Genomic DNA, 27,153 nt, shown 5'->3' with positions numbered 1-27,153 from the left:
CTTTCTGTTGTAAAAATATTTTAAAAAAGAAAAAGAAAAGATAGAATGGCTCTTCTGATGTCCATGAGAGATGTTTGTTATTTTCAATTCCGAGAAGACAACTCTCTCATAAAAAGATGTTAATTTGATTAAGTATTAAAAACTGAGAATATCAATTGCCCTCAACATGGTCCCGTAGCTCAGTTGGTTAGAGCGTTGGTCTTATGAGCCGAAGGTCGCGGGTTCGAGCCCCGCCGGGACCATTTTCAGTTTTTTTTTTTTAATTTCGAACAGTCAAAAAGGTCACTTACCCTGAAGATTTAACAGAAAGTCCATCAATCAAAACACTGTAGGTCCAAAAAGCATTCGGCGTGATTTCAACGCAGAACCAATAAACGTTTCTTGGCTAGCAAGCAACAGAATCTTCTTTCTTTAATCGTCGCCCCATTAATCTTTAAAAGCCAGGAGCATTACCAACATAATCATCACGAAATTTAGAATTAACCCACCATTCCATTTGGCAATCATGTTCTCTCTTTCAGAAATTCCACAAACAGCGTCCACGCTGTTCTCTGCATACTCCACGTTGGCAGGATCAATGATGCTGCTGCGGTCTTTCGCCAACGAGCTAATTCCCCAGCAGCTTCGCTCTTACTTGTGCACAACATTTTATCATTACCTCTTCAATCCTCTCTCTAACAATCTTACTCTAGTGTTCGATGAGTGGAGTGGCATGTCCCGAAACCAAGTCTTTGATGCAGCTGAACTTTACCTGCGTACCAAGATCAACCCCGACACTGAACGTTTAAAAGTCAGCAAAACCTCAAGACAAAAGAATTTCACTGTTTCAATCGAAAAGGGCGAAGAGGTTACTGACTCGTTTCAGAATGTTCAACTCCAGTGGAAATTTGTTTGTAAGGAGCCTCAGAACAATCATTCTGGCGAAAAACGGTATTTCGAGCTTAGTTTTCACAAGAAACACAAACAAACAGTGATTTGCTATTACTTGCCTCATGTTGTAGAAAGGGCTAAAGAGATAAAACAAGAAGAAAAAGTGGTGAAGCTTTACAACCGTGAGTGTCCTTACGATGATGATGATGACGGAGGAGGCGGCGGCGGCATGTGGGGTTCTATCAATCTTGAGCATCCGTCTACTTTTGATACTCTGGCGATGGACCCAGAGTTGAAGCAGATGATTCTTGATGATCTTGATCGGTTTCTGAGGAGAAAAGAGTTTTATAGGCGAGTTGGCAAGGCTTGGAAACGTGGGTATTTGTTATATGGCCCTCCCGGGACAGGGAAATCGAGTTTGATTGCTGCCATGGCTAATTATTTGAGGTTTGATATATATGATTTGGAGCTTACTAGTATATATTCCAATTCTGATTTGAGGAGGATTTTGTTGTCCACTACAAACCGGTCTATTTTGGTAATCGAAGATGTTGATTGCAGTGTTGAGATGAAAGATAGACAAAATGATGGTGCATCTGTAGGCTCTAATACAAAGGTTAGCATCTTATCTTTTTCTTTAATTTTAGGCTGCTAAAGTAATTGATAAACGTGACATCTATTTAATGTTCACCACTCACTCGTTTACTCATTTCAGTTGACACTCTCGGGTATACTCAACTTCATTGATGGTTTATGGTCGAGTTGTGGAGATGAGAGGATCATCGTGTTCACGACCAACCATAAAGAGAGGATTGACCCTGCATTGTTGCGGCCTGGTCGAATGGACGTGCATATTAACATGTCTTATTGCACGGTTCATGGGTTCAAGGTTTTGGCCTCAAATTATCTTGGAATTAAAGGCAAATCTCACTCGTTGTTTGGAGAAATTGAAGGGCTAATACAGAGTACAGATGTCACTCCCGCAGAGGTAGCAGAGGAACTTATGAAGGCTGACGATGCTGATGTTGCTCTAGAAGGGCTTGTTAATTTTCTTAAACGTAAAAGGATTCGAGCTGATGAATCCAAGAATAATGATGTGAAGGGTGAAGAGGCTAATGAAGTTGAGCATGAAAAAGCAAAGCAGTTAAAGACTGGATGATGACGAGAAAAAAGAAAAGGAAAAATCTGTTGAAAACAATAGGAGGGGGAAAAAAAAAAACGAATTAGTAGCATCATATGCGGTCATGAGCCAACTAGTGTAATAAAATTTGTTTCGAACGATACATTATGGGCAGTTTTTATATTTTTGCTAGTTTATGTATTGTTGAATATGACCTGCATTTACTCTCCTTTATGGGCAGTGGCAATCTATATCTATATATATATATATATATATATTAATATATATTTATATAAAGTTGAGATTTGAGGAGGTGATGTGGCATTACCATTTCTCATCTTTGTATATTCTCTATTATCTAATAAATAGAGAAATTTTCTTTTAAATTTAATTTTTTATCTTCTCATAATTAATTTAATTGTTATTAAACAATAACAATTATGTAAATGTTTTAATGAAGCATATTCACTGTAATGAACATCCAAGGGGGAGTGTTATGAATTTATGAAAATAAATGTAGATGTTCATAACATATATCTCTTAGTATCCCCACTATCTCTCATTATCAACCTTTAGCTTCCCTATAACTCCCACTATCTCACAAGTAATTATGATCCATAATTTTTCATTAATTTCATGGAGTGATTATGTAACTATAAAAGGAGAGCTCATCTTTTTGTTTTGTACACACACAATTGGAATGAATAAAATCACTCTATAATATATTCTCTCATTTTATTCTTTATCTTGCGTTGCTTCTTTATTTGTATTGCTGGTTAATAGTTTTTTTTTTTGTATTTTATAAGGCTGTCTCATTTATAAAAAAAATCAATTCAAATTTTTTATCAGTTTCATCAAGTGTAAAGTAAGAAAAAATAATAATACTAAATTCTTTTTTCAAAGCCGCGTGAAGCACAATTTTATTTTCTAGTTTAGGATAAATTCAAAGCTTTGTGTGCGCATTTTATAACGAGCTCTTGCTGCTTTAGGCCATTAATTAATAATTACATAGGAATTTAGAACCCAGTAATGTTTAAGGTGGCAATGGTTCATTTTCCGTTTGTCATTTGTTCTTAGGCGCGCTAATTGCCAACCCACCATGTCTTTTAGAACATGGATTATCAAAGTCTACTCTGCCTTTCATGATATACTAAATAGTATACCAATTAAATTAGAAACACGATTCAACTTTCACCTTTGTAATAACATAATTTTTGTTTCGGGTTAATTCTACAACACATTTGAGGTTTATGTCAAAATCTAATATAGAACCACCAACTAATTATGGTTGGACACATGGCGATATATGTTGAAAAAATTTTAAAACACAAATTTTAAATTTCCATCTTCTCATTGTCCTTTAACATTTTTGAATACTTTAGAATTTCAAACAAAGCAAGAGAAAAAACATTAATGTTACTCTCTCTCTTCATCATCTTATTTTAATTTTAGTTCCTTTTCTCTTTGTCCAATTTTCATCTTTGCTTCGGTGGTTGCCGTTTTTGAAAGCTAGTGAAGAAGAATAAGATTTTTTTCAAGATGAAGATTATTTTTCTCCTGCTAAAACCAATAAAATGTACTCCATTGTTTCAATCCCTATCTTTTTCACCGAACTACACCAATTCCTTTGCTGCGTCGCCAATACTAAATCAATATAACAGTCCACATTGGTGTTTCAATCAAAGATTTAAACTCCCAGTAAAATATTATTTCCAAGTCATTGGAGATTAAAGTTTGACCATGAAAGTGAGGAATCAAAGGCCAAATCTACTGGGAAAAACTTACCTACCAATGATAAAAGATGACTCTTTTTTTCTTTTTTTATGTTGTTTCATCTTTGTATATAGTATATTTCTTGAAAATCTTTTAAGTTATTTAATTTCATCACTACTTAACAAAATATAAACATTCAATGATACCGTTGATATAAAACAAATCAAATAAGATTTACCAATTTGTTCAAAACTTTAGTTATATTATTAAATGTACTTTAGACCGTACTAATTCACAATTGAAAAAAAAAAATTCGTACCGATTCAAAAGCCATTCTAGTATTGGAAAACAAATCTCCTCAAATCAATTTATAAATGCTTATTAAAATAAGTTCTTTCTTCATGCCAATAAATAATTGACTAACCAAAAGTAAAATAAACAAAACTGACGACAGTCACTATAAAAAAAAAAAAAATATATATATATATATATATATATATATTTAAACAACGGCAGCCACAAATGTTTCATCTTCTTTATTATTATTTTTAAATCTTCCTTTTCACAACCCAAAATCGTTCTTTCTTTAACCTTTATGTGCGAAGGGGCCAATATCATATTCATTATCAAAAATCTTCTTCTTTACTAGGTTTCAAAAGAAAAGCCACCAAAATAAAGATAAAAATTGAAAAGAGAAAAGAATTCGAACTGAAATAAGGTGATGAAGAAAGAGAGAGAGTAACATTAATGCTTTTTTGGAATTCTAAAATATTCAAAAATATTAAAGGATAATAAGAAGAGGGAAATTTAAAATTTGGGTTCTAAATTTTTTTCAATATATAATGCTACTTGTCCAATTATAATTAGTTGATGGTTTTATATTAGATTATGACATGAAACCTCAATTGTATTGTATAATTTTTCTTTATTAATTAGTTAGTAGTAATATAATTTACCATCACTATACTTTTTACCTTTGTCGGGTTTACTTTTAATATTTTCAATACACACACGAAAGCAAAGGGAAAGAGCTACTTAATCGGTTTATATGAAAATTCACATTCGAATTATGCCCTAGAGGATAGAAGCCAAACCACATCGTTTTGAGTTTTATCTACCTGGCACAATTTGGATATTAAAGGTACTTTTGGGATTGGGATTGAGATTGAGATTGAACAATTATAATTTAAAAGTTACAGTATTAAAGTGTTTGATAAACACTATCTACTGTAACTTATAAGATATATTAATATAATTTTTCACTTATATAATAAAAAATTTATTATATCTTTAATAATTTTATCAAAATTATTATTTATTATATATTATTAATTTTTATTAAAAATTATAATTTTTTTTATTACAGCAGCACCTCAATCACAAACGAACCTAATTTTCTGACAATCCGGGCTAGATTAAAGTTTTATTATTTTTTTAATTTTTTTTAAAAAGGCGATCTAGACAATAACTAGAGATGGTAAAACTTGACATGACCCGATTACCCGACACGAATACGACATAAATAAATGGGTATGGATCGTCAAATTTAACACGATTATTAAATGGGTCTGGTCCGAGTCAACACGATTTTTTTTCGTGTTGGGTTAGGGTTAAAATTCTTGACCCATTTACCCAATCAATGACCCGATTATATTTTCTATTTTAAAATAATTTACATATTCTTATCATTAAAACTCAAATATTAGAGATGGTTTTCTTTTTTTTATTCTTTAAAAGGGTGAATATAAACACAATGTTTTATTCATAAAATTTTAAATACATTTAGAGCTTCAATAGTGTAAATGTGTAAAAATTGATAGACATGTATATTTTATAATATTATATATATATATAATTAAAACCTCAATAGTATAAATGTGTAATATATTGGTAGATATGTATATTTTATAATATCAAAAAATTATGTATGTATGTATGTATGTATGCACATACGTATGTATAATAGCGTGTAAATATTTGATGTAACTTTTGTTCAATATATAGATATTAAATGAGTTATTGAGTAACCCGATTATTTTTTTGTGTCGGATTTAGATCTTAATATTTTGACACAATTATTAAATAGATCGAATTTAAATCGACTTAAATTTAACACGACACGAACATGATTCAATGGCCTGTTTTGGCAGCTCTAACCATAACAATTCAATTGGCTGTGCAGTTGACTAGAGTGTCATGAGCTGGGTGTTAGGTCGATGACCAAATTACCCTATTAACCTTCCCCAGATCAGCTTTGCATTTCTAATCCCATCAGCAAATAAGGATGTTTTTGTAATTCACGAATGTAAAATGTACAGATAGAGGATCAGAGAAGCAAAATAAAAGTCGAACCTTCCTTGTAACTCAATCTGTCCATCTGGTTTGACCGCTAAAACCTGTGCTTATATTATCATTATATTTCCGCCATTTTCAATGAATTACTGAGTTCTGAGAGATTACGAAAGGCTTCCAAGAATTTGATTGTAAGTACATTTTTCTTGATTTTTTTTGTTTTTCTTCTATTTTTTAATAAATCTTGTTCTTCCGATTGACTTGATTAGTAGTTTTGTATGAAAAAGGAAACCTATTGGCATGAAGGTTAACTGTGCAGATAACCCAGTGCAGGCAGATTAGAATTTGACGTAACGCATATTTAAAATTTACTTCTTTCTTTTTTAACATCAGAAATGAGCTACTTATGACAGAAATCAAAAGAAAATGAAAGTCATTTATGTTGTTATTCTTGTATTGAATCAGACTTACATTGAATTCGTGCTAGGTGTTTCTGCTTAGCTCATAGCCACCAATTCTCCAAGTTAGTACTTCCCTTGTTATTTCTGGATGCTGATGCCGGGGAAGGAACCAGGAAATTTTTTTGATTAAGAGCATTAACTGACGTTTAAATTTATAAATGATTACTGTTGTATATTCTGAGATTAGAAATAATTCACATCCTACCCGTTTTAATTCATAGTTAACAAGAGTTCAACCCAAGAATATTTTCTATATGTTTCCTGTAGTCTTTTTATCATATGAATTGCTAATGGAATTTCCTCGCAAGTGATGGTACTTACATTCTAGCAACTCATTTCTATTTTAGCCCTCGGCTTAATGTTCAATATTTTCAGCTTTTCCCTTGCTTCATATTTGTGGGGGAGAAAGTATGGCGGATGCAGTGGTGCAGATATTCTTGGAAAGGCTACTTATCACTCTTACGGAACAGACTGGCTATGTGAATGAATTCAGGGACCAGTTTGAGAGGTTACAGAGTGAGCTTCAGTTCATGCAGAGCTTCCTGGCAGATGCAGACAGGCTTAAGAGGAAGAGAAATTCCCAAACTCTACGCACGTTCATGGCTGAGCTGCGGGAGCTGATTTATGAAGCTGAAGACATTCTGGCAGACTGTCATCTCCAATCAAGGGATGAGGATCAACTTTCCAATGTTTGGTTGACTTTTCTATATCCTCCAAATATTTCATTTCGGTATCAAACTGGAAAGCGCCTCAGAGAAATCAATGACAAAATCACCAAGATTAAACACAACATAGCGTCTTTTCTTAATGTCCCACTTTTCACCCGGACAGACACAATGGATGCACGCAATGACCAAATGAGCAGATGGAGCTGCCCTGTATATGACCATACCTTAGTGGTTGGATTGGAAGGCGACACAAGGAAGATTAAATATTGGCTATTTGAAGCAGAGGAAGGGATACTAGCAATTGGCGTTGTTGGTATGGGTGGATTGGGAAAGACCACAATTGCTCAGAAGGTATTCAATGACAGAGAAATAGAGAATTGGTTTGAAAGAAGAATGTGGGTTTCTGTTTCTCAAACATTTACTGAAGAACAAATTATGAGAAGCATGTTGAGGAATTTGGGTGATGCAAGTGCTGGAGATGACAGAGGGGAGCTGTTAAGGAAAATTAACCAATATCTATTAGGCAAGAGGTATTTGATTGTGATGGATGATGTCTGGGGAGAAGACCTTGCTTGGTGGCGTAGAATCTATGAAGGATTACCTAAGGGAAAAGGAAGTAGTATCATTATCACCACAAGAAATGGGAAAGTCTCCCAGAAAATGGGAGTGAAGAAGGCAAGGATGCATTTTCCCAAATTCCTCAGTGAGGATGATAGCTGGTTGTTGTTCAGAAAAATAGCATTTGCAGCAACTGAAGGAGAGTGTCAGCACCCTTCGCTAGAGGGTGTTGGAAAGGAGATTGTAGAGAAGTGCAAGGGGCTTCCATTAGCAATCAAGGCAGTTGGAGGCATGATGCTCTATAAACCACCAACTTATAATGAATGGAGGCGAACGGCAGATAATTTTCGGGATGAACTGGCAGAAAATGACGACTCTGTGATGGCTTCACTGCAGCTTAGTTACGATGAGCTCCCCCCTTACCTGAAATCATGCTTTCTGAGTTTCTCTGTTTATCCTGAGGACTGTGTCATAAGGAAAGAGCAATTAGTTTACTGGTGGATTGGCGAGGGATTTGTCCCTCAGAGAAATGGTAGATCATCAATTGAAGCTGGAGAAGATTGTTTCTCAGGGTTAACAAATAGATGCTTGGTAGAAGTGGTTGATAAGGCTTACAATAAAATGATTAGCACTTGCAAAATTCATGACATGGTCCGTGACTTGGTGATCAGAGTGGCAGAGGAGGATGCATTTTCGAAACCAAATGGTTTGAATTGTCGTCATCTGGGGGTCACAAGCGATGTGGAAAGCAAGCAACTTATATCTAATCTAAAGTTGCGAGCTTTGATGTCCACCACCAAAACTGCTGAAGTGAATAACATTGCATCAAATCTTGCAACAAAGTTTAGTGAATGTCGTTATTTGCGAGTTCTAGATATATCCAGATCTATCTTTGAACTGCCTCTCAAAGGTTTATTATCTCAGACTGGTTCTCTCCAACACCTAAGTTATCTTTGCTTAAGCAACACCCACCCTTTGATACATCTTCCCCCTTCTTTGAAGAAACTTAAGAACCTTCAGATTTTGGATGTCAGTTACTGTCAAAACCTTAAGATGCTGCCCTCTTATGTTCAATCATTCATCCAGCTCAGAGCATTAGATGTAACTCATTGTGGTTCCCTTCAGTACTTACCAAAAGGCTTCGGAAAGCTTTTGAACCTTGAAGTTCTGTTGGGATTTAGACCTGCTAGATCAAGCCAACCAGAAGGCTGTCGGATTTCTGAGTTGAAGAATTTGACTAGACTTAGGAAACTTGGATTGCAGCTTACTTGTGGTGATGAGATTGAAGAAGATGCATTGGTAAACCTGAGAGAGCTGCAGTTTCTGTCAATAAGTTGCTTTGACAGCCATGGCAGTGACCTCATTGCCAAAATTGATGAGCTTTATCCTCCAGAGCAACTGGATGAGCTCTCTCTGAATTTTTATCCCGGGAAAACAAGTCCTGTCTGGCTCAATCCTGCCTCGCTTCCTATGTTAAGATATCTTTCCGTCTGTTCAGGAAACCTTTCAAAAATGCATGACAGCTTTTGGGGGGAGAATAATACTGTCTGGAAAATCGAGGCCCTATTGTTTGAATCTCTATCAGATTTGGGAATCGAATGGACGAGGTTGCAAGGGGTTATGCCATCCTTACATATTGTGAATGCTAGTTGGTGTCCGGAGTTGGACTCTTTCCCAATTGAAGATGTTGGATTCAGAGGAGGTGTCTGGATCAAGGAAGAGCATAGCCGTTAGCCACCATATCTAAACTAAACAACCAAGACAATTTTTTAACTAGTTCAAGTTATATTAATATCCATTTTTTGATTCATGTAAAAACTTTATTGTTATTTTTATGGCAAACAATATCACTGTGAAATGATTTCTTTTCTTTGTTATATGTTAGATATTTCACTAGCAACCATGCGTTTGCTATGCTTCACTAGCTTGTGTGGTGTTCTAAATTAGTAGTTGTATGTGTCTCTCTTTGAAGTGAATCATTCAGCTTCGTTATTCAACTTTGTCGAACTAATTGGAATTCAAAAGAGTAAGGCACGCCTAAAATTATTAATCCTACAAAATTCATCCATACAAACTAATAATTTTGTAAAAGAGGTTCAATCATAATTTTTACGATTTCAAGGGGGTCGAATGAAAATATATCAAATTAACAACTTAGCAGACACCACGCCAGGATACTGAAAGCAAAAGAGATTGAGAGAGCCTTGAGCCCTGAGAGCGAAAGGGCGTCGCACGGCGAAGCTGTCTCTTTACCCGGTCCGATCGGAAACCACAAACCAGTTATTGTATTAAAAAGAATTAAAGATCCCATTTTTCTGTTGCAAAAACTCTGAGACTCGAAACTATCACTCCGTCACTCCTCTGATCTTTCTACCGAAGTTACGTTGTATTTTAGATCTGCTCCCTTCAATTAAGCAATCCCTTAGTTGTTAAGGAGAAATGGATCCCGATTCTGTGAAATCGACTCTGTCTAACTTGGCATTTGGGAATGTAATTGCGGCAGCTGCTCGTGATTATCAAAAGGTTCCATTCTCTATTTCTATCTTCTTTTATTCTTTTAATTTCATGGATGCGAACAAATAATTGGCTTATAATAGCGAACAAATAATTGGCTTATAATAGCGAACTATCATGCAAATCTTCACTTGATAATTCAATAACCGGTAAATTCATTCGGAAGGTTTTACTCAATACGGCGATACTTTTAGAACCCTTTTGGTTATTTTTTAAACTGTCGTTGAGAGAGTGACTTTCGCTATATTTATACCCCAATATTTTAATACCCAGAAATTCCATTCCTCGATGAATTGTTGAAGTTTTCAGCATAACATTAATGACGGCTATTATGATGTATAAAGGGTATATATACTGGTCTTACAGGAACTGCTTGATAAAGAGAAGGCTCAGGCTTCAAGTTCTAACGACGAAGTTGACCTCGATGAACTGATGGATGTAAGTTAGTATTTATATCTACAGTGTAAAATTATAAACTTGTCTAGTCATTTCATCTCATATGGAATTGCAATGCCTTTGCAGGATCCTGAGCTGGAAAAATTGCATTCGGACAGGATTGCAGCTCTCAAGGTTAGATTTTTTTTTTTTTGTGTCCTTTTAACCCCTTGGTGAACTGCTGTGCGATTTGGTAGCTAGCTTTGGCCTCTCGGTTGAGATTTCTGAATTTGTCATTCACGTTAAAAAAATTATTTCAATAGAAAGAAGCTGAGAAGCGACAAGTCTTGCAAATGAAAGGACATGGAGAATACAAGGAGATAGGTGAAGGGGATTTCTTGGCTGAAGTCACTGGAAGTGAGAAAGCGATTTGCCACTTCTACCATAAGGAGTTCTATCGCTGCAAGTAAATCCTCTGTTTAAAATATTGCTCCCATACACATGTACACCGATACATTGGTTTGCACGCATAATTAATGTATCAAGATTTATGTATCTGACCATGTTGATGGAATATTTTAAGGATAATGGATAAACATTTGAAGGCCCTTGCACCGAAGCATATTGGTACGAAGTTTATCAAGCTGGATGCAGAGGTTAGTATTCACAAGCACTCTTGTTCTCCAGTTGAATTGAGATTTTTCATCGACTGAGGCTTATGCTGTTAGATTGTAAAACAAAATTTCATCTTAAGTCATTCAAAATGTTAAGCTGCACATAATGCCTTATGGAATATCATCATTGTTATATTGCAGAATGCACCCTTCTTCGTGACCAAACTTGGAATTAAAACTTTGCCTTGTGTCATAATATTCAGGTCAGACAATGTGTGATGCCTTTTAATTTTTCTATTTTTATGCACATTTTGCTATCTTTTACGGCATATGAGTTGAGGTTTGTTGGCTTCGAGAACAACTAAGAAATTGGAGTATACAAAATTCATTCTAATTGTCATAACCCGAGCAGTAATGACGCATGGGTAGTGGTAATCTACTCCCTTGTGATTCCCATTATCTTTCTGGACATGACAAAAATGAATGTCCAGCTGAAATGATATACCCTATGCCCAATGGAATAATTGTTTTGCATCACCTGTCGAATGTAGAAACTAATAATGTTTTCTAATCAAATATTAATACTAAATCATAACACTGTTTGCATTCAGAAAAGGAATTGCTATAGATAGGCTGGTTGGATTTCAAGATCTGGGAGGAAAAGATGATTTCACCACAAAGACACTTGAGGTTCTACTAGTAAAGAAAGGTATTGCCTCTGCCCTGATGTAGTTCAACTCGTAGCTTAAACTTGTGTCTGAAACCCTTTATTTTATAGGTGTAATTAGCGAGAAGAAAGAGAATGAAGATGATGAAGAGGATGAATATCAGGAGAATAGGCACAGGACGGTGAGATGCTCTGTGGATCCAGACTCTGATTCTGACTGACGTGAAATCTGAAAATGAAAATGTGGTTTCTTTCCTGGAATGTCAGTTGACTTAATAAATGTGAGCTTGTATAACTATTTTCACATTTAAGGTTTTTCTATTGTCCCAAGAAAATCATTTTTGTGATTAAAAAAGTAGTTATAAATTTATTATTCTAGCAATGTTGTTGACGGCAAGCGCTTCTGCCATTAGATCAAGGGATACAACCATTGGTTAGTTCAGATCATTGATAGCTACATTGAAGCTTGTTTAATACTCGAAAAGAAAGCAATTCTAGTTCTTTTTAAAGGTTTAATTTTATTTAACTTTTTTTTCCTTTTTCCTTTTTTTTTTTTATATGGAAGTTTATAAATGACTTGAACTTGAAGGATGTTTTATTGCATTTTGCAACAGAAGTGGAGCTTGAGGAGAAAAAGAAATATTGACTGAATTGTTTGAGTTTTTTTTTTTTTTTTTTTTTTTCGGCTTAAGAAATGTTAATAAAGGCAAAATAATATTGCTCAAGTACATAGAAATTTTAGGTTTACGGTATTCATTTTTCTGGTCCAATTCTGTGTCCCGTTAAAGCGTCGTACAAACTTTGGTCATGCTTAATTTTCATCACAGTTTCTAATTGCTATGGACATGGTTGTAATTAACAATTGATCTTAATCCCATATAGAGAGAGAGAGAGAGAGAGCATACGTACAACCTAATGACCTAGATCTTGAAATCTCAGATCTGGGCGGATTTTCAGGCAAGAGATGCCACGTGGCGGAATAATATTGGACATGTAAGTCTAGCGTTCCATTAAGCAAAGTCTTCCTTTTCAGGCCCGGATAACTGAATAATCTACGAAAGTGGCGGGAAAAGAGGTTAAAAGATACCGTCAAGATTATGAATGGAGTGGCCTTACATTTCGCCACGCACGGTCAATTACAGCCAACAGCCATCGAACCTCACCTCAACAAGGCCGCGAACATTGATTGTTTTAGGGAAGCCCAAAAAAAGTAAACAACGCCACTTATTAGCTCATCGTATCTCTCCGCCAATTCCTAAGGACGCTGCATTTACTGAGAATTCTTCGGTCTTTTGTACTTAAATCTCCCAACTTCATCTCTTTTGCTCTTCGGCAGAGGGTAACTACTCCTTTTTAAACCTTTCTTTCTCACTCTCAATCAGTCTTTGATACTCTTTTTGTTCGTGTTTGATTTTTTTTTCCTCTGACGTACATTTTGTTCAAACGTTGGCAGGCATTTGATGCAAATATATAGTTCTGGCATCTCGTGATATGAGTGCTTGATTCTTCTGCCCTTTGCTGCGTCACCAACCCGTTTAAAGCAAAGTAAATACCTAAACGAGTGTTAAATCTCATGGCCGCATGTGGAATCCTCTCTCCCAGACAAGGTATCAGAATCTTTGAATATTATTTATTAATACTATTTTTCTAGGTTCGTTAGTAGTTCGTGTCTGTATTAATTATTACTATCGATTGTAACTAATATGGTTGTCGGTTTTGTAACACCAGAAAATGAGATTTTTGAGGATGAGAAAAAGACCAGGATTGGGTCATTGAAGAAGGTAGCAATTAGTGCTTCAAACAAGTTCAGGCATTCTTTGAAAAGGGGAAGGAGAAGTAGTAAGGTGATGTCTGTGGTTGAGATTGAGGATGTGCATGACGCCGAAGAAATTAAGGCCGTTGATGCGCTTCGTCAAGCTCTTATATTAGAGGAATTGTTGCCCTCAAGACACGATGATTATCATATGATGCTCAGGTTTATTTGCTTCTTCCCTTTCCTCTTCTTCTACAGCCTAGATGATACATATAACATCCCTATATTCCTTTGTGAACCTCTAAACCTTTTACTTTTGAATTTGAATTTACGCATACAGATTCTTGAAGGCCAGGAAATTCGATATAGAAAAAACAAAACAAATGTGGTCAGATATGCTCCAGTGGAGAAAGGAGTTTGGTACTGATGATATTATGCAGGTATTAATCATTCATAAAAATTAAACAACCAGGCTTTGGAGGCTTTCGAATTAATTCTTCTACGGAGTTGTTAGTTTAATCTAGAATTTTTGGACCAGAAGTTTAATTAGATTCATCTTTCTTTAAGGATTTTGAATTTAAGGAATTGAGCCAAGTCTTGGAATGTTATCCCCATGGTCATCATGGAGTAGACAAGGAAGGACAACCTGTATATATTGAGAGATTAGGCTTAGTTGATGCTACCAAGCTCATGCAAGTAACGAATATGGAGCGCTATCTCAACTACCATGTACGGGAATTTGAGAGGACCTTTGATATCAAGTTTCCAGCATGTTCGATTGCAGCAAAAAAGCACATTGATCAAAGTACAACAATCCTTGATGTGCAAGGAGTGGTATGTGAAAATAACTTACAGATTAGTTCTCCGGATCAACGCTTAATCTCTTCTAAAGCACATTGTTTTGATTTTAACACGATGTTATGCTACAGGGTCTTAAAAGTTTTAATAAGGCTGCCAGGGAACTAATTACTCAGATTCAGAAAATTGATGGTGACAATTACCCTGAGGTTCTAATTCATCTCTATTCTTAGTTAGCAGCCATCCAAGTCTTTGGTTGGCCTCTCTATGGAATCTCCAAGTACTAGCTGTAGATGACAGAATTCTGATGAGTAATTTCTTTTCCTTACTACAGACCTTGAACCGGATGTTCATCATTAATGCTGGTTCAGGATTTAGAATGTTGTGGAATACGATTAAGTCCTTCCTTGATCCAAAGACCACGGCAAAGATTCATGTAAGGATACACACACGTCATATTGCTCATGTTGCCTTGAAAGTTGATGGCATGTCATTCGCAGATTATTTTGATCAAGGGAATATATCTGATCAGTGAAATATACTATTGAACAGGTGCTAGGGAACAAATATCAGAGCAAGTTGCTGGAAATTATTGACGCTAGGTAAACTTATAATGCACAACTTGGCTTCATTTGGTACTTTTGTCGTTTAAATTTATCAGTGGTTTGGCTTTTGCACCAGTGAGTTGCCGGAGTTTTTGGGAGGTAGCTGTACTTGTGCTGATCAAGGGGGTTGTATGCGGTCTGATAAGGGCCCATGGAAAGACCCAGATATCTTGAAGGTAACCCTGGCACTTTTGCTTTGAATAACAAGACTGATTTTCTTGTTCATAGCTGCTCTTGAATTAGCTATCTAAAAATGTTGATCCATGGACCTGTAGATGGTTCAAAACGGTGACCACAAATGTAAAAATATGGGTGGGGCTCAAAAACCTGAGGAGAAGACAATTTCTGAGGACGAGACAATAAGCTTCAAGGTTTCACTTGTTCTCTGAAACATACTTGTCTTTCCATGTTGTTTTTGAGTCCTTGTTCTTGTCATTGATCAAGTATGTACAATTTTACTCAGAAAATTGAGACTTCCAATGCGGAGAGCCCCAAGGAACAGTGTCCGAGGCTCTCTCCTATTCAGGAAGAGTTTAATGTACAAGTTCTTCCAGTTCCTCCTTACTCTCAATTTCCCTTTCTGGTCATTATGAATGATTCACTGGTATCCATTGCTAATTTTTCCTTTCCCTTTTTTTTCACGAAATTGAACCCCACAGATTATGAAGCAAAATTTCCACAAGTCCTTCAAGTACGATGATCGTTTTGTGCCAATGGTCGATAAACCTGTGGATGCAAGTTGGCAAAAAGTAGTTGAGAATGAAAAATTCTATCTGAAAGGTATCACTCCGTGCTTGTGCCCGTGAAATAGAGAGTTTATTTGTCTTCTTGATAAAAGAGGAAACGACTATATATTTGAACTGAATTGTCTGTCAGTTGGAGCTGAAGATTACAACATGCGGCATGAGGTTCCTGAAGGGAATATTAGCTCTCAGCTTTTCACTGGAGTGATGGCCTTCGTTATGGGCATCGTAACGATGATCAGAGTGACAAAAAATATGCCTAAAAAGCTAACAGATGCCACCATCTACTCCAATCCCGGTTACAATGTTGACGAGGTAGACCGGCATAAGTCTACACCTGGAATTTATGGTGCAGAGTACATTGCTGTCATGAAGCGCATGGCTGAATTGGAAGATGCAGTAACCATTTTGAGCGCAAAACCTGCAGCTATGTTAGCGGAGAAGGAGGAAATGTTAAATGCTGCTGTTAGTAGGGTTGATGCTTTGGAGCAAGAGCTGATGTCAACTAGGAGGGTAATATGAATTTCTTACTGAAAAGCTGTGATTCATGTCTTAGGGATTTGTGTGAGTGATAATTCGACGTTCATATACATACAGTGCCATTAATGCACTCATGTTTGATTGCCCAGGCTCTGGAGGATTCACTTGCTCGTCAGGAGGAATTGTTAGCATTTATTGATAAGAAGAAGAAGAAGAAGAAGTTGGTATGCTAATAAGACTAGCTAATAATTTCTTTATAATACCAATATGAGTTTATTATTCATTTAGAGTACGCTTTATCATTTTCAAAATTCTTTTATCTTGCACTGCAGTTCAACTGGTAAACAAAGAAAAGCTGGATACTAAGAGATTCGTAGGAAGATGGTGCTGTGCGTGGTGAAATTATCTCCTTTGAGGCCACCCAAATGCACACTAATTTGTTGATTGATTGTAAAATACATTTAAAAGTTTTGCTCAGATGTACCATGTGGCCGTTTTTTCACTCGTGTATATTTTTTAATTAAAGAAAGGGCTTCTTATTGTAACTTACTTGCAGATGCAAGTAGCTAGGTGAACATTTTATGTAACTTTTCTTTATTTATTTCCATGTGTGACAAATGAGGGGACACAGTGTCCATAAGGGATCGAAGCTTGTGTATACAATCTGTTTAGTGTCTTCTTGATATTTGATATGATAAGTAAAAGGCTGTCTTGTAGTACTCATTGTAATCATTAAGAAAATATTATGAACAAGGCAAGGGCACAAGGCATAGTCTATTAGTCGAGCAAAACTTGAACCCTGTAAAGAAATTAATTATACATTTTTTAATAATAGACACTTTCGCAGTTAATCAAACCTCAATCTAAAATATTAGAAGAATTTCCTTACCTCGTGAATTGTTTCTCTGAGCTCTGAATCTGATGAATTCATAGGGCCGATTAGTGTCCCAAGTTCTCCAAGAAGAATTTTAATTTTCTCAATATATAGCCTTTGACAAGACAAGAAATGTGCTATTCTGCAAATTACTCATGCATCAAAGCTCAAGAAAATCAACTTAAGGAAAGCAAGTTTAGCCGAAGTTGTTTAAACATTGGTGAGTCTTTGGTGTATGTTTGTATACCAAAGTTGTTTAAACATTGCAAAAAATATTGATTTTCACTCAATAGTTGTAAACCGTGCAAACTTTCTTGCAAAAATATCAATTTTCCACTCTTGACTAAATAATACAACCCATTTTTTTTTTTTTAACTTTTTTCCTTTTTTCTTCAAATTTTGCGTTTTAAATTACAAGTGTATAAAAACAAAGGGTACTACTACCTCACATGACATATTGAATAATTAATTTTTCTTCAGTAAATGTCTCTTTTAGCAGACACAAAATGAAAGCAATAGAAAATTCATAGCCTTCTCGAAGAGAATATTTTAATAATAATAATAGGTAAAGTCAAGTTAATTTTACATAGTAAAATTGAGTAATAATAGAGATACAAGCTCTTCTAAAAATTATTTTTGTACAAATTGATGTGGCATAATATCATTGGTTGAGTGAAAACATGAAATAAAAAAAAATTCATGTGAGTCGCATGTTGGTTTCATTCAATCAAATATGTTATGTTACAAAAGTTAATATAAAAATAATTTATGCACACGTTTGTAGATGTATTATTACTCAATAAACTTATACTTGCTGAGATTAAAAGAACAAAAAGAAAAATGCATTTAAAACCAACTTCTTGAAAAAAAATAAAAATTTAAGATCCAACGGGTTTTTCAAAAACTAAAAATATAAATATTAAATATTGAAATATGACAAACAACTAAGATATGACTTTGTTCCTCTCGTTGAGAATTTCGAAATGGTATGTTACGCATCAAAAATTGATATAATTTATCCTGCCCAACCACAACAGAAAAATGCACTACATATTAAATTATACTTCAGGGGTAAAATGGTTAATTCACTAAGATTCCTTACAAGATTCTAATATTGTTAGCGGTAAAATGGACAATACACTTAACATACAATAAGTGTAAATTTAAGCAAATTTAAATTTTTGTAATATTTTTCATAATAGTGTAATCTTCAGATTTGGGCAGTCATCGATATGCATGCGCCATTGCGCCGTCACAACGATCCATTACGTGAGAGAGATGTCATTCGTTATTTAATAGAACTATCCTTTGGAGATTCCTGTCGTTATCCTGTTTTTGAATCGGCCTAGTCTTTTATATAGTTTATGTAAATTTGTGAGGATATTTTAACAACAAAGTGGCTGTAGTTTAGTGGTAAGAATTCCATGTTGTGGCCGTGGAGACCTGGGCTCGAATCCCAGCAGCCACATGATTTTGATTTGCAAAATTAAAAATAATTTCTTGTTAATTTTTTTATTTCTTTTCCCCACATAGATTAATTATTTCTATACTTAAAGCTACTTCGAATCTATAGTTCAAAATATACATAATTTTAATTCATGACTGTTATTAAAGAATTATTGATTAAAAAACTTCTTTTTTTTTTAACAACAAGGTTGTACAGTAACAAAAATAGGAAAGTATATAACAAATTTTAAGATTGTGAAAACTCGTAAAATTAGGAGTGCTTATTAAAAAGGAGTATCTTTTTGAATTGATTTAAAAGGTTCTTCCAAATGAACTAATCAACTAAATATAATTGAAAACAACATTTTAGAAAGATAATAGAGGGTGGTGATGTTTCCACCCCATAATTTTTTTAAACTCACCATTCCTAATAAATAATTGTAATAAGTTCACGATATTTTAAAAAATACAAATAAAGAAGAAGCTTGGAGACTTAATCAAATAAAATAAATACCTAAAGTACTCATTTTAAATTATTACAATAAAATAATCATGTAAGACTTATCTTAAAACAACCTTGATAGTCAAAGATACCGATATAAAAAAATTATAATATGAATTTAATTGATTAACTGTAAAAAAATTTTGTTGATTTGTATATTTAAGAAATAATAAGAATTTATCATAATTATTTTTTGTTAGTGGGGTGAATTATAAAAAGTAGTGGAGAGAAATTATGCCTACCCTAATAATAGTTTACTGAGGGGCGATAATTGACCTCTCATTTTATTTTGGGCTTGCTTCTCCGAAGTTTCTGGTAACAGACATCGGGCTTGGACCCATAGCTTCCCAAATAGGATTTCCCTAACAACTTCTTCTTGGGCTTGTTTTAATTTGGGGTTTCATAGGGTCACACAGCCTCTTTTTGGATTTTGGTAGTAGATTTCACATTTTTAGGCTAGGCCCTCTTTTTTCATTAGATTGGAGCGTCTCACTCACACCCTTCAAAAGTCCTGATAAAACCCCTCCATTCTATTGAGTTTACAAATTTTGACCTTAATAAAAATTAAATTACAATAAAAGATAAAAAAAAAAATTGTATAATTAGTTTAAATCAACACATGATTACTTTTTAACTAAGAATTTTTCACACCTCATACGTCGTGGTGTTGTACAAATGATTTAGGGAATTATAAAATAAAATAACAAATAATTCCAAAAAGTTTATGACGAAATTTCTATCCCGCCAAATTCTTTTTATCTGCACAAATCACAAATCAAATTGTAGAGCTAAAAAATATTGGGAGAACAACACAAGGGCAAACCCTAGCCGCTTCCCCAACTGTCACACCATTTTAACATAGGGAGGGAGGCTTTATAAGGAAATTGAAGTGTGTCGAAATCTCAATTACTACTCTCTATAGTTCGTGCTATATATTGTTTCAGATAGCTTTTAAGGCGATTGTACACCACCATACGTACCTACCTACATGCATGCATGCATGCATATATAAGTGGAAGATCTATACATCGCTATACGTTTTGAATTGATAATAGCAACAGTAGTCGTGTAAAGGATGCATGCTATGTTTCTTCAAAATACTTTTAATTCTTTTAAAGAAATGGATGGCTTTGGCCTTATGGCCTATGTTTGTTATATTTTTCAAACACAGTACTAATCAAATTCCTCTTTTTTTTTTTTTTATAATAGAATTAAAAAAGAATTCCGTTCACGTTTAGAATAGCAATTATCCCTAACCATTTCCAAACTGAGGAAAAGAAAATTACGTAGGAAGTGATGTAATAGGATAAGCTAGCAGAAAATTAGACTATTTTTCCCATCGGACATAAAATAGCATCAAAATCAAAATCAAACAAACGTTTTTTAATTAAAATATATAAAATTTACAGATGTACATCGATTGATTCCAAATGCGGACCTGGCCTCCGGTGACAAGACCAAAAGTTGCATGGGCCATCCCAAAGGGTCGAGAAAATTCGGCAAATTAACGCAAGCCAGCCGGCATAACACCATCTTTCCACGTGGCGCGCCGTAGAGCGAGTGAGACTACTACGTACCGAATGTTTCTTTGAAATATATTGTCATTCACAAGATTAATGATGGATTGAAGGAAAAGCAAAGGCTTAATTATTATTTGGGAGACTGGGAGGAGTATTCTCAAAGCTTTTCAGTCCTTTTTTCACGTTTTTACCAAATGCAGGAAAGCCAGTCAAGAGCAGGTCTTTTTAACTACTCCTCTTGCCTTCGCGCTACCTCGCCTGCCTGGTCCAATCCTAGCACATGCATTCGCCGCCAGCTCAAGATTTCGTCGCAACATTTCAGTTTTATACATTTAATAATTACATAAAAAAAAAACAATTTACCTAACTAATATTTTTTTATTATACTTTATCTGTCTTGCTCTCTCATAAATATTAAAATGAAAGGCTATGAAATTCAAGAAATTTTAATTACTTGGTATCTCGATTCATTTAAGTGGATAAACATATATTAACAAATTGAATTAAATAACTAATAATATAAAAAAAAAATTAAATTAATTGTAATCATATTACACCTTATAAAAATTAAATTTATAATTTGTGCAAATATGATACCCTGTGGAAGTAAAAATTTAAAAAAAAAAATTCTTTTTTTTTTAAAATTTTTAAAAATTATTCTAATTTTAGAAGAAAGTTACTTCCCCGGATATTGGAAACACCAAGGCAGAGAAGAGAGCAAAGGATAAACGAGGGAGGGGAGCTGGAGAGCCAGCCAAAGCCAAAGGTCAACACAACGGAAGGAAGATACGGCTGCTAATTGCTAATTGCTAATTGCTAAATGCTAACAATAAAAATACAGACGTAATTGTGTGCGCATGAGTGAAGAGTGAAGACTGCAGCAAGCCGAAAGCCGAAAGATGATAATTACTCAAAGAAACACGTCGACTCTGGTGTCGTCTTGTGTAGTTTTTAAAAAATTGCCATGTGGGCGTCGCCTCTTCTTTACTCCCCTATGCATATGTAAGCATAAATTATTCGCCCTCTCTCTCAGGCTCAGGCTCAGGCTCGGCTCTGAATCCGATCGCGACGAGATAAGGAATCTCACAGATCGGATAAACCATTTAGATCCCATCGGATCAGACATTCAGAATATAGATGCAATGTAATTTGTATTTAAGCGACGAACTCGCTGCTCCCCTTTGAATTCCGAATTTTTGTTTTTGACGAATCAGCGAAGAAGCTTCTTATATTGCATTCGATTGAGCTGCTTTGGGGATGGTTAATTGGCTGAAAAGTGCAAAAGTTTACTACTTGGAAAAGTAGGTGAGAAGAGAATCAGCGATCGCGAAACATCAAAGCAAACAAGTCGTAGCGGCAAGTAAGTATCGATTCTGAATGTCCTTTTCTTCGGTATATAAACATATCTCTTCGTTCAGCTTAAACTTCATACTATTGTCCGCGTTTTTTCGCTTTCAAATTGATTGTCATATGTAGGTTTCTCTTTTTGCCCCGCTTTTTTTTTTTTTTTTTTAATGTTTAATTGAGCTGTTGTGTTAGTCAAATGTAGTCATAAATGGATTATTTAGACTGAATTCTTGTTATTTTCAGGGAGATGGCCACTCTGGTTGAACCTCCAAATGGGATGAGGTCAAGAGGGAAGCATTATTACATGATGTGGCAAACATTGTTTGAAATTGATACAAAGTACGTTCCAATCAAACCAATTGGTCGGGGAGCATACGGGGTTGTCTGTTCTTCCATCAATAGGGAGACGAACGAGAAAGTTGCGATCAAGAAGATCAATAATGTGTTTGAGAATCGAATCGATGCATTGAGAACTTTGAGGGAGTTGGTGCTGCTCAGACATATTAAGCATGACAATGTTATTGCTTTGAAGGATGTTATGATGCCTACTCATAGGATCAGTTTCAAGGATGTGTATTTGGTTTATGAGCTCATGGACACGGACTTGCATCAGATTATCAAATCTTCTCAGTCCCTGTCCAATGATCATTGCAAGTATTTTGTCTTTCAGGTATTATATCACATCTTTAGTAGCATTTTATAAGAGGGGTTTTTTAATGGGATTAAACTGTGTGAATCTGCTAAATAACTTCATTTTTTTTACTGTTTTATTTCCAATGCAGATTTATAGAATATTTCTTGACATAAATTTTTAGTGAGAATAGGAAATGTATTAGCTTGCTTATGATTGGACTTTGTTTAGCTGATAATTTATAAGTTTATGTAGAAAACTTGTTTGCTTAATGTTAGATGGGTATTTAAGAAATTGAAGCAATCAACTTGGAACTATGTTGTTGATTGTTATATTTGTAATTTTGGTATTTTGATACTCCTTCAAATGGAAATCCAGCATCAAAATCTAGTATTGGTTGCTTCTTCTTGACGTAATTTACTTTCAGTCCTTTAGTTGAAATTTGTTTGCTTTTGATAACTTCAATGAAGGGAAAAATTGACAATCTATTAGTCCTGCCAAAAATGTGCTATAAAGGTGTATATCCTGCAGTTCTCGACCAAGTGATGCTTATACCTCGAGCATTCTTCTGATTCAGCCTGTTGTTCAATCACAGAGGGGATTATCATGTCAAGGTCCTTTTGTGATGTTGTTTGAAATATGTCCCTCTGTCCCCTCTTGTGCTTTCCGTGATGGGAGTTTAATCTACACTGCAGGTAGGTAAGAGCTGTGCTGCCTGCTAGTACCTGATGGTTACAAGAACCCTCATTCCTCTCTTGTGTTAGAACTAATGATTGTCAGACTATGCTGAATGGAGTTTGATTTAGTGGCATGGAAACTGTGTTTTTTTACAATACTGTAGATGACTCTCAAGCGTTTTATTGTGTTTGATATTTGGTCTGATAGTGATAAATTTTAATTCTATGTTTTAGTTGCTGCGAGGGCTGAAGTATCTTCACTCAGCAAACATCCTTCACCGGGACTTGAAGCCTGGGAACCTTCTAGTCAATGCAAACTGTGACTTGAAGATATGTGATTTTGGATTGGCACGAACCAGCAGGGGCAATGAACAGTTCATGACTGAATATGTTGTTACCCGCTGGTACCGTGCACCTGAGCTCCTACTCTGCTGCGACAATTATGGAACCTCCATCGACGTGTGGTCGGTCGGATGCATATTTGCTGAGATTCTTGGAAGGAAACCTATCTTCCCTGGAACAGAGTGCCTTAACCAGCTAAAACTAATTATCAGTGTCCTTGGAACCCAACAGGAAGCAGATCTGGAGTTCATCGATAGTCCAAAAGCCAGGAGATTCATCAAATCACTCCCTTACTCCAGGGGGACCCACTTTTCCAGTCTTTATCCCCAGGCTGATCCATTAGCCCTAGACTTATTGCAGAAAATGCTTGTTTTTCAACCCCCTAAGAGAATCACAGTCACAGAGGCACTTCAACACCCTTACATGTCAGGGCTCTATGATCCCCAGTGCAACCCACCTGCCCAGGTTCCTCTTAGTCTTGACATTGATGAGAACATTGGAGAACAGATAATCAGGCAGATGATGTGGAATGAGATGCTACATTACCACCCAGAGGCTGCATTTGCCATTGCCTAGGTGATGCTATAAAAGCTTTCTCTGTTTCTGCTGCTTCTTTGTTGTCTTAAGGCTTTACATTTCTACTTGGGAGGGTTCTACTGAGACTTGTGTTGGCAAAGTTCTTCCACCAAGATTTTTGTCTAGCATCTTTTTTATTAATTTGATACTTTGATTAAGGGACATGCCTTCTTGAAGCTTGTAAATATTTAGTTTGTGTTAATAGTTTATGAATATATGGCTGATTGGCTGTTGTTTTATTTATGATGCGTGTATGATATACTGTCTCTTAGTAATCTTCAATAGTTCTTATTGTGCAAATATTATTCGCAAGATGTTATTCTTTCCTTCCAGAATTGTGAATACTCCCAGGCAACAGTGTGTCCTTGTTTACCCACCTATCGAGCAATACATATTTTCTCCGCAACTCAATTTTAGAGTTTACAATTCCAAAAGGATAAATTTCTTTCGAGAGTGCATTTGATAAGTAAAACCGGAGGCAATGCGTTCTTCATTTGTCCACTGCAATTTCCCGACGGTTAGCAGACGTCCTTACCAGCTTTGACAGCAAGAGGAAAAGGGTGGAGGCAAAAGGATTTTTATTTGATAAAGGAAGGAATTTTGAATAAAGCCTCGAACCTATAGAGAGTAAGCAAAGCCCAAGTCTGGATTCATTAAGAGCAGTACTAATTGCACCCATTAACGTTCTTTAGGAGCCCCCATCTCATACATTAGGAGTTGGCAGGCTGCCACCGCCAAAAAGGAATTATTCCAAAGAAATAACGTTCATGAAAATTTTTTTCAAGAACTTATAAAAAATTGTAAGAGGGTGAATTAGAGTCATGCTTATTCAAAATCCACGGTCGAAATTATGGCCAAAGTCATAAAGATAGGAAAACAAGCACATACAGAATAAATATATATGATCTCCTACAACCAAATTTACATCCACGTGTATAATAATGACAGATGACATGTGTCCTTATGAGTGGGGTTCAAGGTAAAACCTTAATTTCACATCACCTATCATCTATAAATAGAGACTTATCTCTAAAATAAATGGGTCTTTAGCCTTTGAGAACATTGTTCACATTTACAAAGAGAAAATTCATTTTCTTCTTCTTTCTTTAATTTTAATCAAGTACTAATTTAGAAGTTAAAATGTCTTTTTCATGTATTCAACTTGCTAGATTAAAAACCAGCCAATCGTTACAAGTTCTCATAAGCTATAGATTCGTGTGAAGGTAAAGATCTAACCCTTTAAATTACCATTTGTATATATTGGTTATTTAAGTTGGTATTCTAATGAGCTTCTATATTAAGACTTCAAAGTGTACTTTAACAATGAGTGAAAATTTGATACTTTTAATCATCATTAGGAGGAAAATTTATACTTATGAAGCGTAAGGCGTGGATTGCTTAATAAATCTAAATTTTTATAGAGTTTTTAAATATTTGGTCATTTCCCTTATAATTTGTATATTGCAACCACCCACTTCCCCATCAGTCAACATTTTCTTTCCATATGCTTCATGATTCATGAACAAAGAAACATAGACGATTCATGATCAAATTATTTTAGGTTCGTAAATTTACAGTACAATTAAATTAGAAACTGATCCTATCAATCGGCTCCATTATGTTAAGAGTCACTTTTATATTATTTAAGGCTACTAATCTGCATCCGTATGAGTTAAACACTAACCCACTCCCGTCGGGAAACCTAAAAACATGGCTCTCGAAAATTGAAAGGTCGAATGATTGAATTCAAAGTTGAGGGAATCTCGACGTCGGCTTTCTAGCCGATTACCTACGTTCATAGCCTTATCTTTACTTTTGTCAATCAGAGGGTAAAATTTGTTCCCAATGAAGAATTAACTTTGAGATTGGAGCTTCTCAAAAAAAAAAAAAAAAAAAAACTTTGAGATATGAGAAGAAACAGACAAAAGGATGCCGCTTTGCTTTCGAACTGATTGGACTCCACTTGATGGGGATTGGGTAACATTATTAGCATCATGTGAAACTCCTACTGCAAAGCTAAAGCCTAAAAATGAAGATGAGAAAAAGAAACCCCCGTCCCCATGTAAATCACGACAAATTCGAGTGGCCCCTTTTTTTCCTATACCTGTTAACTGTAATTAAGTCATGCTAAATTGCTAAGGGGTCATGTTAAGGTACATGAGACGACATGAAAAAATTGAAGAATAGTATCAAAAAGTTCAAGTATTGTTTGTTTAATTAATAGGTCTGAGTCAATCGGGTGTAATTTTTGTGTTGAATATGAGTTATATATGTATGTTATAAATGTTTGCCTGGGCCTGTTAGTTGATTCTTCAATTCTGTCTTTCTACTACTGTTAACTCACTAGATTATACGTTCAAGTTATTTTTATATTTGTGGCTTATATACTCTTTCTGCAGTAAGATTTCGAAGATCAGTTATGCTCGCTCAACAAGTTTAAATTGCTCAGATAAGTAATCCCAACCATTACTTAGTAATTTGAATGATTAAATGCTACTTTAAGTGCTACTTTATGGATTCTTCACAATTTCATTTATGTACACTATAATGCCCGAGCTTCAACAATCAACATGCACGTTCAGCAGTTTGAATTTTGTGGCACTTATATTTTTCTTTAGAAGATAACGTTCTTAAACCAATTAAGCATATACATATTTCCTTGCTATAGGTTAGCAACGATGTCAAGCCAGTGTGCATGCCACCATTATCATGGCTCAACCATGATAGTGTCTTTCACAAAGGTAATTTTAATAATTTAAAAATATGCAGGAGCATTTTTTTTCAAATTATAAGATCACCATTTTCAAAGATACAGTATTATCAAACTGGCTTTAGAATAAAATCGAAATATTATTTGTTTGACTGCAATCTCAATTAATTAACAAAATTAAATCTAAACGTTCTTGAATTGGTGTAAATCTAACCGTCTGTGTTTGTATAATAATAACGATAGCCACAAATTATTTTTATGATGACTATTTTATGCAACTGAAATTGTTAACATAAT

At 35.0% G+C, this 27,153-nt stretch overlaps 5 protein-coding genes and 2 non-coding genes across 9 annotated transcripts; all 7 read left to right on the top strand.

Moving 5' to 3' along the window:
- The first annotated feature begins 168 nt into the window (after positions 1 to 168).
- Positions 169 to 242, top strand: TRNAI-UAU. The gene has a single exon. It is a non-coding gene; the product is annotated as a tRNA-Ile (tRNA).
- A 211-nt stretch (positions 243 to 453) lies between these two features.
- On the top strand, positions 454 to 2,230 carry LOC18037569 (AAA-ATPase At2g18193). The gene is made up of 2 exons (XM_006425559.2): positions 454 to 1,486; positions 1,586 to 2,230. The coding sequence occupies exons 1-2, from the start codon at positions 506 to 508 to the stop codon at positions 2,027 to 2,029; spliced, it is 1,425 nt and encodes a 474-aa protein (XP_006425622.1). The 5' UTR covers positions 454 to 505; the 3' UTR covers positions 2,030 to 2,230.
- Positions 2,231 to 6,007: 3,777 nt separating this feature from the next.
- On the top strand, positions 6,008 to 9,552 carry LOC18037592 (disease resistance RPP13-like protein 4). 3 transcript variants are annotated; one of them, XM_006425558.2, is made up of 2 exons: positions 6,008 to 6,186; positions 6,832 to 9,552. In XM_006425558.2, exon 2 carries the CDS (start codon positions 6,867 to 6,869, stop codon positions 9,414 to 9,416), a length of 2,550 nt encoding a protein of 849 aa, XP_006425621.1. In that variant the 5' UTR covers positions 6,008 to 6,186; positions 6,832 to 6,866; the 3' UTR covers positions 9,417 to 9,552. The 3 variants fall into 3 exon arrangements, with proteins under 3 accessions (XP_006425621.1, XP_024035887.1, XP_024035886.1); XM_024180119.1 differs by having other exon boundaries at positions 6,804 to 9,552; XM_024180118.1 differs by having other exon boundaries at positions 6,483 to 9,552.
- A 296-nt stretch (positions 9,553 to 9,848) lies between these two features.
- LOC18037573 (thioredoxin domain-containing protein PLP3B) lies at positions 9,849 to 12,354 on the top strand. The gene is made up of 8 exons (XM_006425556.2): positions 9,849 to 10,205; positions 10,563 to 10,634; positions 10,719 to 10,766; positions 10,895 to 11,037; positions 11,155 to 11,227; positions 11,387 to 11,448; positions 11,797 to 11,894; positions 11,964 to 12,354. The coding sequence occupies exons 1-8, from the start codon at positions 10,122 to 10,124 to the stop codon at positions 12,071 to 12,073; spliced, it is 690 nt and encodes a 229-aa protein (XP_006425619.1). The 5' UTR covers positions 9,849 to 10,121; the 3' UTR covers positions 12,074 to 12,354.
- Positions 12,355 to 13,158: 804 nt separating this feature from the next.
- LOC18037686 (phosphatidylinositol/phosphatidylcholine transfer protein SFH12) lies at positions 13,159 to 16,980 on the top strand. Its single transcript, XM_024180120.1, has 15 exons — positions 13,159 to 13,191; positions 13,306 to 13,459; positions 13,581 to 13,827; positions 13,946 to 14,045; positions 14,173 to 14,439; positions 14,535 to 14,612; positions 14,738 to 14,839; positions 14,956 to 15,005; positions 15,085 to 15,184; positions 15,284 to 15,379; positions 15,472 to 15,546; positions 15,668 to 15,788; positions 15,885 to 16,264; positions 16,381 to 16,455; positions 16,564 to 16,980. Exons 2-15 carry the CDS (start codon positions 13,426 to 13,428, stop codon positions 16,573 to 16,575), a joined length of 1,737 nt encoding a protein of 578 aa, XP_024035888.1. The 5' UTR covers positions 13,159 to 13,191; positions 13,306 to 13,425; the 3' UTR covers positions 16,576 to 16,980.
- A 1,521-nt stretch (positions 16,981 to 18,501) lies between these two features.
- TRNAH-GUG lies at positions 18,502 to 18,573 on the top strand. The gene has a single exon. It is a non-coding gene; the product is annotated as a tRNA-His (tRNA).
- A 2,710-nt stretch (positions 18,574 to 21,283) lies between these two features.
- Positions 21,284 to 24,436, top strand: LOC18037685 (mitogen-activated protein kinase 7). Its single transcript, XM_006425554.2, has 3 exons — positions 21,284 to 21,933; positions 22,164 to 22,590; positions 23,463 to 24,436. The coding sequence occupies exons 2-3, from the start codon at positions 22,168 to 22,170 to the stop codon at positions 24,144 to 24,146; spliced, it is 1,107 nt and encodes a 368-aa protein (XP_006425617.1). The 5' UTR covers positions 21,284 to 21,933; positions 22,164 to 22,167; the 3' UTR covers positions 24,147 to 24,436.
- Positions 24,437 to 27,153: the final 2,717 nt, after the last annotated feature.

Source organism: Citrus clementina, unplaced genomic scaffold, assembly GCF_000493195.1.
Source record: "Citrus clementina cultivar Clemenules unplaced genomic scaffold, Citrus_clementina_v1.0 scaffold_7, whole genome shotgun sequence".
Lineage (NCBI taxonomy): Eukaryota > Viridiplantae > Streptophyta > Magnoliopsida > Sapindales > Rutaceae > Citrus > Citrus x clementina.
The sequence above is the reverse complement of the archived record's forward strand: the minus strand, read 5'-3'. Positions and strand labels throughout refer to the sequence as shown.